Below are 18395 nucleotides of genomic sequence, written 5' to 3' on the forward strand. Positions count from 1 at the left end.
AGACCTCGAGGATGTGATTAGTTTTTCGTTTGGTTTCCTTTTCTGTTCTAGACTATTTGCACTTGTTATGTTCTGGATTTATTTGCTTATGGACATGATATAGATTTTATTATATCGATGGATTTGGATTTGGTTTTTATTCTACTACATGCCTGCCTGGACGGCAGAAGAGGTGAGTTCGTCGGATTTGAGTTTTACGAGTGTAGTGGAGTAGGGTGGATTTCGAGTCAGAGTATTATTTTACTGTTTAATTATCTTAACTGCGTGGTTGTGACAGCCAGAGGCTGAATAGATTATATATAATTGCGTGGTGATGTTTTATTTTATTGTTATTATTCCAGCCGCCTGTGGCTGAGGTATTTGTGAGATGTAGAAAAGTTTCAGATTGTCCACCGTACAGGGGAGATGCTGCCGAAATTTTCTCGGACAGGGACTCCTCTGGGGCGTGACAGCTTGTGTGTTGGCTCTGAGTGCGTCCCTCCACAACAGATGGGTTTTGTTGCGGATCACTAGATCAAACTTCCTTTATGGATGGTTATAGGAAATTATTTAGGAGTGTGTGATCTTCTCCAACTGAAGGGGCACAATCCTATTTAATGGACTAAGTATCAAGTAATGGTATACACTTAGACGCATTCAATAGTATCCTCCCCAACGGAGTCATTGCTATTGTTTTGCGTGACCAAAGGAATACCAACTATTAATTTGTCATGAAGCTAGGTGAAACCCCCTCTGACAAATGTCTGAATTTGCATACGTCCTTACTAACGTAGCATACAAAATTCACGGTGTTTGAGATAATTTTATTTGTCATAAAGTTAGGTTGACAAATTAAAATGGGTAAAACCTCCTCTTACAAACAATTGAATTTGTATACGTCCACACTAACGTGACATATAAAATTCATGGTGTTTGAGGTAATATAAGGTTGACAAGATAATTAATGGGTAAGACCCTCCTCTTACAAATGTTTGAATTTGTATACGTCCACACTAACGTGTCATACAAAATTCACGGTGTTTGAGGTGTTGGTGAATTTAAATGATATTATTTTGAGAAATCAATATTATTTTAAATTCAAAGTTTTGACCAAATATTTGATCAGAGATAGACCAACTATTAATTTTATTTGTCATAAAGTTAGGTTGACGAGATAATAAAATTAATAGATAAAATCTCCTCTTTGATTTTATATAAGTCCACACTATCGTGGCATACAAAATTCACTGGGATTTTAAGGTGTTGGTCTTGACCAAATATTTTTGTGATTCTTAGGATTTCAAATGTTTGTCAATCCCCTAGTTGTTATACTATAGAATAGACTTAGTTGTCCCAATTATAATGATTGGAATAAGACTTGGGCATTAAGATGGACTGTCCTCTCAGAACTAAGAATAATATAGATGTATTTTATTCATTAGTTGTTAAAACATGTTTGGTGGTATCATCTATCGGTACCTGGTGTGTAGATATGAGGAGCCACTGATCATGTCTGCAATTCATTGCAGGGTTCCAGGAAACTCGACAACTATTTGAAAGGAAAAACACTGTCTACATAGGCACTACTGCAAAAGTAGCAACTATTGCAGTGGGAGATGTTTATCCTCTGATAGGAATAAAATATGGATTTTGAGAAATTATCTTTACGTACCAAGTTTAGAAAGAAGTAGATTTTAGTTTCTAAACTATTCAAAGAACTTGATATTCTATTTTTTTGATAACAAAGTTGTTATCAAGATAAATAGGGAAGTTATCTATTCTGGTACATTGGTTAATAATTTATAATCCAATAACTCCCACGATGCAACAAATGAAAATTAATAACACATCTTCTAAATCTTATAAGAGAAAGGAACCTTCGGAAATGAACCAATCATATCTTTGGCATCTAAGGCTAGGTCATATTAACTTAAGTAGGATTCAAAGGATAATAGCTGATGAACTTTTGGGTTCATTGGTGGTGGAAAACTTTCCAACCTACGAGTCTTGCTTGGAAGGAAAAATGACCGAGAGGCTTTTAAGTCTAAGGGGTATATAGCCAAAGATGTGTTTGAATTGGTTCATTCTGATTTGTGAGGACCTATGACTATCCAGGTAAGAGGTGATTTTGAATATTTCATCTCTTTTATAGACGACTATTCGAGATACGGTTACATTTACTTGATGCACCACAAATCTAAGTACTTTGATAAGTTCAAAGAGTACAGGGCTGATGCAAAGAAATGTCAAGGTAAAAGTATCAAGACACTACGGTGAGATCGTAGTGGCGAGTACCTCTTAGGAGAGTTTAGGAGACACTTATCAGAAGTCGGGATTAAATCCCAACTGATGGCACCTGGTACACCCCCAACAGAATAGTGTGGCGGAAAGAAGGTATAGGACTCTTATGGAAATGATTAGATCAATGATGAGTTATTCAAAATTACCAAATTCATTTTGAGGATATACTCTAGAAATGAAAGAGAACATAGTACCTTCTAAATCAGAACCCTCTACTCCCATAGAATTGTAGAATGGGCGTAAGCCTAGTCTAAAGCATATTCGGTTGGGGTAGTCCAGCACATGTGCTGAAGGGAGACAGTGATAAGTTGGATAGGAGTTCACTTGTTTGTGGGTTATCCTAGAGAAACTAAAGGAGGTTTATAGTCCTAAAAATTAGAAGGTTATTGTAAGCACCAATGCCCGATTTTTAGAAGAGGACTATGTAATGAACCACAAGCCCATAAGTAAATTTGTTCTTAAGAAAATAATAAAGGGCAAGTCTAATCTAGTACCAACTGTACAAGATGAAATATCACAAGAAACTGCAACACGTATCACAAATGATACACAATTGTAGAAAGTGCCTCGTCGTAGTGGGAGGGTTGTTAGTGTTAGCATTTCGGGCCGCAAAAACTACTTTTTGCGTTGCGGAAACCCCGAAGCTAGCCACGGATCTGTGTGAAGATATATTTAAAATTAAATCATGTACATGTTTCTACACTAGATCTACCTTAGATCTACATGAAAAGAGAGTATACCTTTGTAGCGAAGCCCTTCGCTTATCCCGCTCGTCCAAAAGTTGTCGGATCTCGTAGAGTATCAAGTGAACACTCCTCTACAAGTATCCACACAGACAAAAGGTGGAGAAGAATCACTTAGAGTGTGCTAGCACTCTTGGGTGGCTCGGCAATCACTACAACAAAAATGTTAAAAGACAACACCCCTACGACAACGGTTTTAAGAGAAAGCGTTGTGTATGCACTCAAAGACAACGGTTTTTGCCAAAACCGTTGTCTTTGAACTCCCCATTAAATATAAAAGACAACGGTTTTGTGAAAACTGTTGTCATTGAGCAACTTCTTTTTAAAACAACAACACTTTTTACAACGGTTTTATAAACCGTTGTCTTTAAGTGCGTTTTTAGGGGCTACGACAATAGTTTTGATAAAACCGTTGTCTTTGACTTTATTCGTTTCGTCATTTTCCCCCTGCAGTTTTGTTTTCCCTCTCTCCGAAAATCTTTTTAGCGCCGTGTTTCCCCTTCGCATTCTCGAACCCTAAGAAATTTTTCATTCCCTCTCCCTTTCCCATCCCCCCACTTCGCTCTCTCTATGTTCCATGGTGAGATGTGGACTGCAGTGTAAGAGTTGGAACCCTTGCTCACTGCCTGTCTAGCGATCTTAAGGTCTAAACTTGACACAAGGTGTGGTTTTACTCGCGCTTTGCTCCCATTTTTTGTCTTGTTTCTTGGGTTTCATCCTAGTTCTGCTGATGTCTGGTCTGGGAGGGCTGGATCTGCTTTCCTTGTGCTTCAGTGTTCACGATCCGGGCGTGCAACATTCTTTTTCGGCGTGATTTGTGTTATTTTGGGGCTTGCGACTCGTCTGCCATCAAAAGATGGTATTTTTATGTATTTGGGGTCGATTTATAATTTCCCTTTGTCTTTTTCCCCATATCTTTAGTTTCTCTTGGATTGATGAGATTTTTGGGGTTCCTTTAAAGAGAAAAGATACATTTATGTAATTCCAACTCATGATTGTTAGCATGTTGGCATGGAACTTGTGCCAAGAGCAGCTCCTTTTTCCTCAAGGAGAAGCCTGTGCTATGTGCAGATTATGATAATGTAGTATGTGCTTACATGTACTAATTTACATATTAACATGATTTTATACTCATACCATATAATTTGATAGAGATGCTCATATGGAACTTAACACTCTTCAGGTCATCAGCATGTGTGAAGGTTCAGCAACATATGCCTGAAAGCTTGCTGCAGAAGATTGGATAAATGTTGACGCTCTATTTAATTAATTCTTAATAAGTTGCATAGTTGCATCAACTAATTGCAAATATGGCTGGCAAGATTTCTTGCAAAATAACAGTTACTGGCCGAAGTGGATTTATAAGCTCATTCTCAAATGTATCACATTATACCGGATCAACATTTTGAGAAAGACCATTGGCTTTAAGAAACTATGAAATAATTCATTGTTGTTATTCTGAGTGAAATGTGATCGATATGGTATACTCTAGATTCTCTTTTTTTTTTTCTTTCATGTTTTTTTTACAATTAAACTTCTTTTGTAGTCTCTAGTTTAATTAATTAGCTTACTCATAACTAAATTGCTAATTCAAATGGTCATAGATGTATGGTCAGACTACATTTCTGTGCAACCTTTTGACTATGTCGCCATTTGTTTTGATATCATCTTTTCGCTTGTTTGTTATTGTTTTGCTTTGGTGATATTTTTCCATGGAATTTTTATGCACTAGTGGCATAACAAGACTAAATGATCGGGCACGCCAAGATGCTGCTGTTCTTCGACTTGGATTTCTTAAGCTTGATGGTATAACATCTTCTTTAGTCTATACTTTATCTGAATATAACAGAGTTTTCACTTGTTCTTTAGAGTTCCTTCAATAATTTTGAAGTGCTAACATTTATGTAATGTGGAAGCTCGTGCAAGGGAGGACACAAGGAAGATTGACCTTGGTGTTAAGGAAAAGGCTGCTCGGTTGAAGCATTTAGCCATTGTATGTTTTCTAGCTTAGCTTTTCCAATTTTAGCCAAAAATCTCTTTTTTATCTGCATGGCTTGATTTATTCATGCATATCTTGAAGGACAGCGCTCAATCTGATCTGAAGAGAGTAGCAGATCAGCATTGGAGTGATGGGGCCTTAGAGGTTTCTCTTTTTCTGTAGTATTTAACAGCAATTATTCAGTTTCTTTAGTCGTGATTTTCTACTTTTTCCTTCATTATTTATTTGGAAAAACCATCATCAAATTTTATTTTGAGTTGTAAAGAAGATCCTCTATATTCAATATTCTGGAATGAAAATTATTGTATTATTTCTCAATCTAAAAGGAAATTCCATTCAGAATGAAACTACAGTGGCTTCATAAGAATGAAGCAATCATCTGGAAAGTGTTTTGAACCAAACTTGATAGGGTAGATGTATTTCACAGCCATTTGAAATCTTTTTTAAATGTGAGGAATGGAAGGGTATTAAATCAGAGTGGAAGAGGGAGGGAAAACACAACATGTAGGCAAAAAAAAAAAAAACTGATGACCAGCCTTTATAATTTTAATTTTTTTTTGGAGGAATGGTTACTGAATAAAACTTTAACAAGCTACCAAAGTGTTTGTTGAAATGTGCTACATACTCCATTGTAGATTGCGTCCAAGGAATATATGAAATAGTTTAGTTTTGGTTGCTGAGCTAATATTCTGCTTGTTTTCTCATAATATTGCAAGTTAATTATTGTCCATAATATTATGTGTATATTGGATATCAAGTGTGGATTATAGTTTCTTTTATGAGTTAATGGAAGAAATTATGTGACTGTGTGACTATGGAGTTTGTGGAAGTTGTTATTGATGACCATAACAACCCTGTTAAAGTGTCTTTTGATATATTTATTTTACATCTAATTATAACTATATAATTTTCTTCAAAACATTTTGAGTTTGACCAGGCCGACTTACGACGAGCTGACTTCATATTTAGACGACGTGCCATGGAAGATGCATACATGGCATTGAAGCTAGAAGATGTACTGCTTTTTTTTCCAACATCGTTGTGGTGTAAGTTTAATCATGTATATTACTTGCATAAGTGTCATATGATTAACTAGTTTAAAAAATGTGGAGTCTAGTTTATATCCCATAAATTTTTTGAAATGATTATAATGTTCATTGTCCTTTGTTCTGTTGTTTTACTATAATTCAGTACACAAGATGCAAGTAATGTGAATAATCTATCTCTCTTGTGCAGTTTATAAGAAACATTCATGACATGATGGCAAACAAATTTTACCAATTGTAAGTCTTTCACCTCAATATCAAACTTTCTTACATGTAGTGACTCCTGTTAAAATTGTTTCTTGCACACTTTTGTGTTTATATGGCATTCATGATCAATCATTCATTTTGTTGAAACAATTCCTTGTAGTCCTTCAAATGAAAGGTCTTTCTCTCTCAAAGATAAAATGGGATTCATTACACTCAAAAAGAATGGGAAAGCTCTTGATCTATTTGCAGATGAGGTCACAACAGACCGTATGCAAGCCATTCAGGTGCTTTAATGTGCATACTTTTTTGTTCTATTTTTGTTTATGAATGCTTCATTTCACATGTTATTGTTTGTTTTAGGAAGCTTATTGGACTATGGCATCTGCCTTACTGCCATCTAGTCCATGATTCTAGCACAAGTCTTATGGCTCTGAGAACTATCATCTAACAGTTTTCACTAGGATGTAACTATCTTACAACGATGAGTCTCGAAGCTTCAATGCAGCTATTTGGTGATGCTAAGGCCAAATATCTAAATCCTTATCTATTTCATCCCGGTTTCTTATAAGTGTTCTTGGTGACATCGTACAACTAGTTTTAGTGATGTATAGACACTTCTCCTCAAATGACTAATCCAATTCGAGACTTCTGCTTCATTTGAACTTGTTTAAACCAAGGAACCATGCTGTTTTCCCTTGATGCTATGCTGAATTGCCTTGCTCTTGGATTCACTTTTCGGTTATTCAACAGGAATTGAGTGTTGTCCTGGAATTGCTTTATATTTTATGTAGATTTTATGTAGAATTTTCTCTTCCGTTTTATAGACATTGAGTGTTGTCCTGGAATTCTGGAAATCCTTCTCTCATGTCCAGGTATTAGAGCTATGCGAAATGTTTATTCTATAGTTATAGTTCAAGCAGTACTTACTACAATTATCTTTTTTCTTATATTTTATATTTTTCTTTGATAAGTTTTGTTTAATTTTTCTTTTGCAGGATGTAACTCGGGCAATTCGTGAGGCTTGAGATTTTGGATGCAAGGAGTGAGCTTTGTTAGGTTATAAATTGCCTTGCTAATGTGTAAAAGTCATATGAAGAACAGTAATGGAAAACATGTGATTTATGGTTTGATACTACTAAATTTGATGAATACAACTCATTTTGTATGTTTTGTATTGGTGGTTTGCTTATATTAAAAATATAATTGTTGGTTGGTATTATCACGTTACAACATGAACATTAAAGACAACGGTTAGAAACGTTGTAAAAAATACGTAAACCACAACGGTTTTTTTTTTTTTTTGTGAAAAGTGATAAAAGACAACGGTTTTATCAGTTGTAAAAGCATATTAAAATTATATTACAACAGTTTATAACTATTGTAAAATACAAAACGAGTAAATATTATCTACCACAACAGTTTATATCTGTTGTAAAAAGGGTCTACCACAACGGTTTATATTTGTTGTTGAAATTATCTACCACAACGGTTTTAAAACGTTGTCGTATCCTTCATAAACAAATTTTGAGCATATAAACAACAACGGATAAAAACCGTTGTCAAATGTCTACAAAGACAACGGATTCAAAACCGTTGTCGTAGGACAATACATTCTACAACACCCTCAGTTACAACAGATTTTTGACCCTACGACAACGGATAATATCCGTTGTCGTTTGCAATTTTTGTTGTAGTGAATGGAGGAGAGGCAGAGAACAAGAGAATGAGAGGAGGAAGAAGAAGACTTCAATGAGCACACAATTGCTTCAATTCACCATTAAAGTGGTCAGCCACTATTCTAGAGGTTTTTTACCTCCATGTAATACCAAGAGTCATGACTCTTGGTCTCCCTCATGAGGTGGCACACACTTGATGTAGCCTTGATGATGTGGACCATCATCATTGGTCGGCCCTATGCCAAGTCACAATGAGGTGACAATTGGTCAAGTCAAACTTGACCCTTCATCTTCCCCCTCAAGTCAAGTCAAACTTGACTCATTTATCTCCCATGGTTGATCAAATCTAACCATTGATTCAAGTCAATTTGATTTAATGAATCTCTAATCATTGAATTAAATTGATTCAATGAGTCATAATCTAAATTAGACTCATTTGACACATGAATCAAATTGAGTCCAACTCAATTAGTCTAATTTGGATTACTCTTAATCCAATTTGGTTCATCATATGAACCTAATCCTCTTGGTTCATCATATGAATCTATTCTCCATCTAATTGCCCTTTGTGTGTGACCCTATAAGTTCTTGTAACGTTGGCAATGCTCCTAAACCCATTAGAAGCGTAAGTAATGAGCGGTATCTAGCAACACATCATTACTACCCAAGTTACAAGAATGCTGAGATCCAACATCACCTTTGTGACTACTAATTGTGACTCTCACAATATGTGACAATGTTCTTCTATCCTTGACATCTAAATTGATCAAATGAGGCATAGACCGTGTCATCCTCTAATCAATTTATATCTTGAACTCCAAGTAGACTCACTCTAAACAAATGAGCTCAATATCTCATATTGACTCATTTGGGCATGGTCATGCACTTAGTTGTCTCACTCTATCAAGAATCATGATGTCACTCCCGTCATATAGGAGGGATAGATCCCATCTACATCACTCATATCCCTCCGCATAATTTGTTACATATCCAGTAATCGCCTTTATAGTCCACCCAGTTACGGGTGATGTTTGACGAAGCTAAAGTATGCAACTCCTTATGTAGGGAACCACGGTGACTTCAGGTCCAAGGACTGATAGTCATACTAATAGTCACATGAGAAAGTATATGACACTCATATAACGATCCATGATACTTTCTCATGGCGGGTCATTCAGTATACATTCTCCAATGCATACCCATGTGTCAACTTGATATCTCTATATCCATGACTTGTGAGTTTAAGTCATCGAGTTGACCTACATGCTAGTCTCATCGCATTAACATTGTCCCTGAATGTTAATACTTGACTAGGAATGATTAAGAGTAGTGTTCTCTATATCATCTCACTATCAATTCAACCAATCGATTGATATAGATAAGAACCTTCTACTCAAGGACGCTATTATAATTAGTTATTTGGAATCAATACAAGTAAGTATAATAACCATAAAGAAATACCTTTATAAGTATAAAGGAATATGATACATAGAGTACATACAACAATCATCATATGATTGGCTCTAGGGCTCTAACTAACAGTTAGGCAACCTGAAAGATTCATGTTTTGGGAGAGTCTTTGGACTAGAGCCCTTGTGAACATGAACCTGATCCCCGGACATATGATGAAGCACTCCAAGATAAAGATGCAGCATTTTGGCAAAGAGCAATGAATACTAAAATAGAATCTATGTAGAGTCTGGGAGCTTATAGAACCACCAAATGGTGTAAAAGTCATTGGGTAAAAATAAGTCTACAATAGAAAAAGAGGGACGGACGGGAAGGTGGAAACTTTCAAAGCAAGGCTTGTTGGAAAAGGGAAACCTTTTCACCGGTAACCATGCTTAAGTCTATCTGAATTCTTTTATCTATTGATGCTCATATGGATTATGAGATATGGCAAGTGGATGTCAAGACAGCTTTCCTTAAAGGAAGTCTTGAAAGCTTCCATATGAAGCAACCAGAGGGGTTCATTGCAAAGAGCAAAGAGCATCTTGTATGAAAGCTCAATCGGTCTATTTATCGACTGAAGCAAAGTTTCAAGGTCTTGGAACATCCAGTTTAATAAAGTAATCCAGACTTATGGATTTATTCAGTGATCGGATGAGTCTTGTGTATACAAGAAGTGTGATGGAAATGTGGTGGTATTTCTTATACTATACGTAGATAACATTTTTGGTAGTTGGAAACAATATCAAAGTGTTGTCGAAAGTAAGGGTATGGTTGTCCAAGCAATTCGATATGAAGGACTTAGGAGAATGTGCACATATTCTTGGGATCAAAGTAATAAGGGATCACAAGAAAAGAATATTATGCTTATCCCGAGCTTCATATATCGATACTATCCTAACTCATTTTAGCATGCAAGACTCCAAGAAAGGTTTTTCTACCTTTTTGGTATGAAGTATCTTTATCTAAAGAGATGTCTTCGAAGACATCAAAAGAGATAGAAAAGATGAAGGCAGATCCTTATGCTTCTACTGTAGGAAGCCTAATATATGTTATGCATGAGATAGGATATCTGTTTTGCCGTGGGCATGGTTAGCAGATATCAAAGTAATCCAAGGTCAGGACACTGGACTGCCGTAAAGCATATATTAAAGTACCTTAGAGGGACTAGAGATTATATGCTAGTTTACAAGGCAGATGATTTGCTCCCTATGGGTTACACGGATTCAGACATCCAATCGGATAGGGACAATAGTAAGTCAACCTTGGGGTTTTGTGTTTACTTTAAGAGGTGAAGCCATAACAATGGAGGAGTAGTAAGCATAGGTGCTTTTCCGGACTCCACCATAGAAGCTGAGTATGTGGCAGCCTCTGAGGCGGCCATAGAAGTTATATGGCTCAAAAATTTCATAATGGACTTAGACATGATTTCTATTTTGCCCAAAAATTATTACAATTTATTGCAATAATAGTGGTGCAGTAGCAAACTCGAAGAAACCATAAGTCCATAAGGCAAATAAATACAATAGATCGCAAGTACCACCCAATACGAGACATTGTATAACGAGGAGAAGTTGTTGCCGCCTAGATTACATCAGGTGATAACCTAGGAGATCCTTTCACTAAGGCCCCTAAGGCAAGAGCTTTTGATGGGCATGTTGAAGGGTTGGGAATCAGATGTATGGTAAGGTATATGGCAACATAGTCTTTTAGTATAAGTGGGAGATTATTGGAATGTATACTAAAAGCCTAGCTTTTTGTATAAATATTTACTTAGAAATAAGAACAAATTGGTCAAATATCTACATTTATAAGCTAAGTGTAGTTGTTCAATTAATTTATATTGTGAATAACATAGTGTGTGGTGTTACACACAGAAGATAATGTTATCAATTCCTAATAAATTATAAACAGTAGCTCACGATTGAGATGGAAAGGAATAACCATTGGAATAGTTATAGTGTAATTAGGTATTAGTTTATCTTGATTGATAAATTATACTAGTACACTCTGAGTGTATTGAGCAGGACCATTTAAGGTAAGTTTTTTTTATACTGACTTAATAAAAGAACAAGACCTTAGTTATTATGGAAGTGTGTGCTCTTAATCCTAATATAACAACAAGCACATATATTTAGTATTTATTTATTTGACTTATCAAAGGGTGAGATTTAGCTCGATAAATCAATAGGCCCAATAAGTTGAGAAATGATATTACTTGTAGTGTGTGTTGTTGATTATAGAAGAAAACTGTGTCCTAGTAATCTAGGTTGATAATATCCCCAAGAGGAGCACATAAGGATTGTCATGTTAAACCCTGCAGGTGGACTTAGTCCGACACAACAATAAGGTTGAGTGGTACTACTCTTGGACTAAGATATTAATTAAAATGAGTTGTCAGTAACTCAATCAATTAGTGGGCATCCGACATCTTAAACACAGGGAGATTAACACACTCATGATAAGAAGGAGCCCAAAATGTAATTTGGGATTGGTGCGGTAGTTCAATAATAATTCTTTAGTGGAATGAATTACTATTGATGAAATTAAGTTGGGTGTTCGAGGTGAACACGGGAAGCTTAATTTCATCAGGAGACCAAAACCAATTCCTCCTCTCGGTTCCTATCGTAGCCTATTATTAATAAAGTATTATACCCACCTATACCTACCTTTATACCCATCCTAAGGTGGTGGGCCAAGCAAGCTTGGAACCCAAGCTTGGGCCGGCCAAGCAAATAGGATGAGCCTAGTTGTGTGGTCGGCCCTAGCTTGAACAAGCTTAGTGTGGCCGACCACATTAAATTAAAAAAGATTTTATTTTTTTAAATCTTTCTTATGTGGATACCATGGTTTTAAAAGAGAGTTTAAAATTTAAATCTTTCCTTTTATAAATTTCTACAAAAGATTAAGTGAAAGGTTTGATATCTTTCCTTATTTGTAGTTAAAAGGAAGATTTTAATTTTTGATAAAACTTTCCTTTTACGAAACCATCCTCATGATTTTTAAGAGAGTTTTAAAATTAAATTTTTCCTTTTATAGTTTCTACAAAAGATTAAGAAAAGATTTGATATCTTTCCTTATTTGCAGATTGGAAAGGAAGATTTTAATTTTTGATAAAACTTTCCTTTTAAAACCATGTTGATGATTTTAAAAGAGAATTTTAAGATTAAATAATTCCTTTTATAAGTTTCTACAAAAGATTAAGAAAAAATTTGATATCTTTCCTTATTTGTAGATTGAAAGGAAGATTTTAATTGTAGAGAAAACTTTCCTTTTTGGAAATCATCCACATGTTTTAATAGAGAGATTTTAATTTATAAAATTTCCTTTTATAACCAACCATGAAGGGAAAAATTATTAGAGAAATTTTTATTTTAAAATTTCCAGAAACAAATAAGGAAGTTTTAATTTTGTGTTTAAAACTTGCCTTATTTGGAGCATGAATAGGGGCTGGCCATAGAAGGGGTTAAAAGGAATTTTTATTAAATTTTCCTTATTAACCAATGGCAATGAAAATAAAGGGAATTTTAATTATAATTAAATTTCCTTATTTGCCATGACCAAGGATTATAAAAGAGAGAGTATGGGTGTCTTCTTGGGTGACAACTCTCTTCTATTTTTCCTCTCTCTTTTCTTCCTTGGTAGTGGTCGACCATATGATCTCTCCATCTCCTCCTTTTCTTCGTCCTTAGTGGCCGAACCTCATCAACCTCTAGGAGCTTGTTTTGGTGGTCGGATCTAGTTTGGAGAAGAAGAAGAGAAAGGAGGTTTTGTTTCCTAGTTTTCTTTGGAGCTTGGTTGGTGGCCGAGACTTATAATTTCTTGAAGAAGCTTGCTTGGCCAAAACTTAGAAGAAGGAAGAAGAAGGGCTTGGGTGGTTCTTGTCTTGAAAGTTCTTCGCCCACACGACATCCGAGATAAGAAGAGGAATACAGTAGAAGATCAAGAGGTTGTTGCATACAAAGAAAGGTATAACTAGTAATTATTTTCTGCATCATACTAGTTTTTCTTTATATGAATTCCAAACACAAGAGGCTAGAGATTCTAGATATTTGGATTTGTTTCGAAGTTGTGTTTCTTTTATTTTTTGATCTTGTGATTCGATTGTTCTTTTTGGTTAAACCTAGAGTTATATAAGGAAATTAAATATTGAATTTCGTTAAGAGGCTTTGTCGAGGCAGTGGTGGATGTTCCCATACCCAAGAAGGCCAAGTGCCTCGCCATGTTTAACCTGGAAGCTGATTTCCAAAATAAATATTTAATTGAATTTGTAATATAGGGGGATTTGGATCTATAATGTTAAGTATCGTTTGCGATCCAAAGTCTAAACCTCTAAGAATAGATAAGTTAAATTTGGAATCAATAATATTAAGTTCGGTTTGTGATTCCGAATTTAATTTCTAAAGAACACAATAGGTTGTTAGGAAAGGTTCAGGACTTGTACAAAATTTTTTTACAGGGGAACCGGTACGATATTCCTAGAACCAACCAACAGTTGCACCAAGCAAGGATGTGTCCGGCCCATTACTTGGGTAAGAAGTAGACTTGGTAGATATAAGGATTTACAGAGGCTACAACAGGGACCGAGAGGAGGAATTGGTTTTGGTCTCCCGATGTGCTTGAGCTTCCTATGTTTAACCCGAACACCCAACTCAAGTTCATCAATAATAACTCATACCACTAAAGAGTTATTATTGAACTACCACACCAATCTCATATTACATTATGGACTCCTTCTTATTATGAGTGCATTAATCTCCCTGTGTTTAAGATATCGAATGTCCATTAATTAAACGAGTTACTGACAACTCACTTAATTAATATCTAGCTCCAAGAGTAGTACCACTCAACTTCATTGTCATGTCGGACTAAATCCACCTGCAGGGTTTACATGACAATCCTTATAAGCTCTTCACGGGGGCATCATCAACCTAGATAACTAGGACACAGTTTCCTTCTATAATCAACAACACACCATATAAATAATATTATTTCCCAACTTATCAGGCCTATTGATTTAACGAATAAATCTCACCCATTGATAAATTAAAGAAATAAATACTAAGTATATGTGCTTGTTATTATATCGGAATTAAGAGTACATACATCCATAATAACAGAGGTTATGTTCTTTTATGCAGTTAGTATAAAAGGAACAACCTAAAAATGTTCCTACTCAATACACACATAGTGTACTAGTGTAATTTTATAGTCAAGATAAACTAATACCAAATTACACTACAACCATTCCAATGGTTTGTCCCAATCCATCTTGGTTGTGAGCTATTATTTATAATTTATAAGGAACTGATAACATGATCTTTTGTGTGACACCACACACCATGTTATCTACAATATAAATTAAATAGGCAACTACATTTAACATAAATACAGACATTTGACCAATGTGATTCTTATTACAAAATAAATGTTCATTCAATGAATGTTCATACAAAAAGCTAGGCTTTTAGTATACATCCTAACACACATATCCTTGAAATGACTTTTTAGTCAAATGATTTAGTAAATGGATCTGCAAGCATAGAACATGTAGGGATATACTCAAGAATTATCTTTTTCTTGTCAACAATATTCCTTACAAAATTATTCTTAATTTCTATATGTTTGTCTTTGTTGTGATATTTTACTATAAGAAAAAATAGTATTACTGATGGAATTTCCAACGGGATGAAATATCCGTCGGTATATTTAGGATTACCAACGGAATGAGCCTTTTTCATTGGTAATGGTCAAAAATTATCGATGGAGATGCTCTTTCCGTCGTAAATGGTTGTCGGATAGAGCCGCAAGTTAGTTGGTTTACTGACGGAATGTAAATTTTGTCGGTAAATCTTATGATTACCGACGGAAGAAATTAGTTCGTCGGTAATCATAAGATTTACCGATGGAATTGACATTTTGTCTGTAAATCCTATTAAATTAAGGCATGGGGCCGAACCTTTTTCCTTCATGCGCGTGGCTTCTCCTCTGATCTCTTGAGCTCCGGTGATTTGGTAAGTTCCCCTCTTTCTCCCTCTTCCCGATTCTTCCCGACACCGGTAGTGACTGACGGTCAGCACAGCACGCAGCTGGTATACTGTGTTGGCCTCCAGAATGCAATTGAAGGTTGCAGTTGCCGCCAACACGCGGCTGGCTACTATAGAGGCAACCAACATGCGGCTAGCGACTGTGCTGGCTGCCAGCACGCAGCGTTCGACGGCCGCCAGCATGCAGCGTTCGACGGTTGCCAGTACACAGCTCGCAGTGCCAATAGCTGCCACCAGCACGCGGTTGGCTTCTTTGTCAGCTGCTAGTGTGTAGGTTGGGAAGCCAACGGCTTGTTCATGTTGAATTTATCATAGCATGACATTTTTCTATTAATGTTAGCTAAATTGTATATCTTTTGTAGTATACTGTATTTGTTGTTGTTCTCCAATTGGACTACATCTATTCAGGTATAATTTACATGGTTGAATTTAAATGTAGGTTAAGTTAATATTTTGATATATAATATGATACAGTCATATGATGATTTTAGTGTTGGTAGATACTACATGTTCACTATATGAAAAAATAATATATGTTTCTTTTGGTTCACTAAGTTGAATGTTCAATAGAAAGTGAACGCTATGTCTGATCTAACTTATTATGTTGTTAAATGGAAACTACTCACACTATATTGTGTTTGATTACTTTATTTAAGGTTAAATTAAATTGTACAAGTTTAATAGTTTTTAAATTGTATTCCCATTAGGTGACAATATCTATGAACAAAGTATGGATGTACAATCGATTAGAAAAAGAATTTATTAGAGATGATTTTATTGCTAAAGTAGAACAATTTGTGAATTTTGCTAAGAGCCATCTAGAATGTATAAATGGAGCCGAGTTACGGTGTCCTTGTAATCACTCCAAATGTAGAAATAGAGCATTCTGTGATGAGGATACCGTGAAAGTACATATATGTAGAAATAGTTTTGTGCCAAATTATTACAATTGGTACTGTCACAGAGAGCCTTATTTGTATGAATCAATTAGGCCTTCTGGTGATTCTTCATCTGGTACAACTTTTACTGTGCCTGAATCACCAACTTTTACTGCACTTGAATCATCAACTTATAATATTGGAATGTAATCAATGGTTCACGATGCAATGAATGCAGCAGTTGATTATTCCAATATCATTGAAATACCAACACCTAAATATCAACAATTATATGAAATGTTAAAGACTGGTGAAAGAGAAGTGTGGGAAGGCATTTCCTCTGGTCATTCGCAATTATCAGCTACTGCAAGGTTATTAAATATGAAAACAGAACATCATTTTTCAGAAAGATGTTATGATGACATATGTCAATTAATGTTAGAGTTACTTCATGTTGACAACATAATGATTGATAGTTTTTACAGTATAAAGAAATTGGTTAGATGTTTAGGTTTACCTGTAGAGAAGATTGATTGTTATATTAACAAATGCATGATATTTTAGAATGAAGACAGCGAACTAAGTAATGAAAAATTTATACTCACCCTCGTTGTAAGCATCATACTCGCATACCAGGGAAGAAGAGGAAAAATATTGCTTGGAAAGTGATGTATTACTTTCCTTTAACTGCTAGACTTCAATGCTTGTATGCATCTGTCCCTACAGCTTTTCATATGATGTGGCCTCAGGAACATGAGCATGAAGGAGGAATTATGTATCATCCTTGTGATTCCCCTGTATGGAAATATCTTGATACTATATTTTCCTCCTTTGCAATGAAACCACGTAATGTGAGATTAGGACTTTTCGTAAATGAATTTTAGCCATTTAGTCAATCAAGATAGCAATATTTATCTTGGCCAGTTATATTAACCCCATACAATTTACCACCATGGATGTACATAAAAGATGAAGTTATGTTCCTTACTGTGCTTATTCATGTTCCAATAAATCTCAAAGAGAAGAGAGATATTTTCTTGCAACCGCTAATTGCTCAATTAAATGATTTATGGAATATAGGGTCGATGACTTATGATGTTGCAAGTAAAACTAATTTTAGATTTCATATTGTATTATTATGGATGATCAGTGATTTTCCAGCATACTCAATGTTGTCAGGGTGGAGCATGCTTGGTAAATTAGCTTGTCCATACTATGTGACATATTCTAATATATTTTCATTACCTTATAGTGGGAAAGTATCTTGATTTGATAATCACCATAAATTTTTACTTGTTGATCACCCTTTCAGAAAAAATAAAAAAAAACCTAAAGAATATTGTAGTCAGAAAACCTCCTTCAACAGTCCATACTTCAAGTGAAGAAATCATTGAACAAATACATAGTTATGGATTTCTACCAGTATCTCAGTCTAGTTCTGATGAGATAAATAAATATATTATTAGGATGTGCAAGTGTGATTGGAAGAAAAGGAGCATTGTTTGGGAGCTCCCCTAATTAATGGAAGTATCTACTCATTCGTCATAATTTTGATGTCATGCATGTTGAAAAAAAATTCCTCGATAATATCTTCAACATTGTGATAAATATGCCTAGAAGAACTAAAGATACTGTAAATCTCGTGAGGAATTAAAAGAACTAGTAAATGTACCAAAGTTGCGTCAAAATGAAACAACCAATAGATTTCCAAAGGTTTGTTATACATTGGACAAAGATGGTAAGTAGGCTTTATATAGTTGGTTGAAAGAAATAAAATTCCCAAATGGGTATGCCTCAAATATGGCTCAATGTGTGGATATAAACAGGTTAAAGATGTTTGGAATGAAGAGTCATGATTGTCATATATTCATGCAAAGACTTATTCCAATAGCTTTCCATGATTTACTTTCTCATAATATTTGGCAAGCACTCACAGAATTGAGTCTATTTTTTAGAGATTTGACAGTGAGGTGTATTATGATGGATGATATGCTTCAGCTAGAAATAGATATTCCTCTCATACTATGTAAGCTGGAGCGCATATTTCCACCTAATTTTTTTGATTCAATG

At 35.2% G+C, this 18395-nt stretch overlaps 1 protein-coding gene across 1 annotated transcript; it reads left to right on the top strand.

Annotated features, from left to right (window-relative positions):
- The first annotated feature begins 5103 nt into the window (after positions 1-5103).
- Positions 5104-7025, top strand: LOC121987230 (senescence-associated protein OSA15, chloroplastic-like). Its single transcript, XM_042541118.1, has 5 exons — positions 5104-5166; positions 5960-6068; positions 6259-6305; positions 6436-6559; positions 6636-7025. The coding sequence occupies exons 2-5, from the start codon at positions 6036-6038 to the stop codon at positions 6681-6683; spliced, it is 252 nt and encodes an 83-aa protein (XP_042397052.1). The 5' UTR covers positions 5104-5166; positions 5960-6035; the 3' UTR covers positions 6684-7025.
- The last annotated feature ends 11370 nt before the right edge of the window (positions 7026-18395 follow it).

The sequence above is a fragment of the Zingiber officinale genome, chromosome 5B, assembly GCF_018446385.1.
Source record: "Zingiber officinale cultivar Zhangliang chromosome 5B, Zo_v1.1, whole genome shotgun sequence".
Classification (NCBI taxonomy): Eukaryota; Viridiplantae; Streptophyta; class Magnoliopsida; order Zingiberales; family Zingiberaceae; genus Zingiber; species Zingiber officinale.

Excerpts from the sequence above, each read along its gene's own strand:
- LOC121987230 (XM_042541118.1), top strand. The coding sequence starts at position 6,036 with ATGTACTGCTTTTTTTTCCAACATCGTTGTGGT. Across the intron at positions 6,069-6,258 it reads TTTTCCAACATCGTTGTGGT|TTTATAAGAAACATTCATGA; the intron begins GTAAGTTTAATC and ends TCTCTTGTGCAG. Across the intron at positions 6,560-6,635 it reads ACCGTATGCAAGCCATTCAG|GAAGCTTATTGGACTATGGC; the intron begins GTGCTTTAATGT and ends TGTTTGTTTTAG.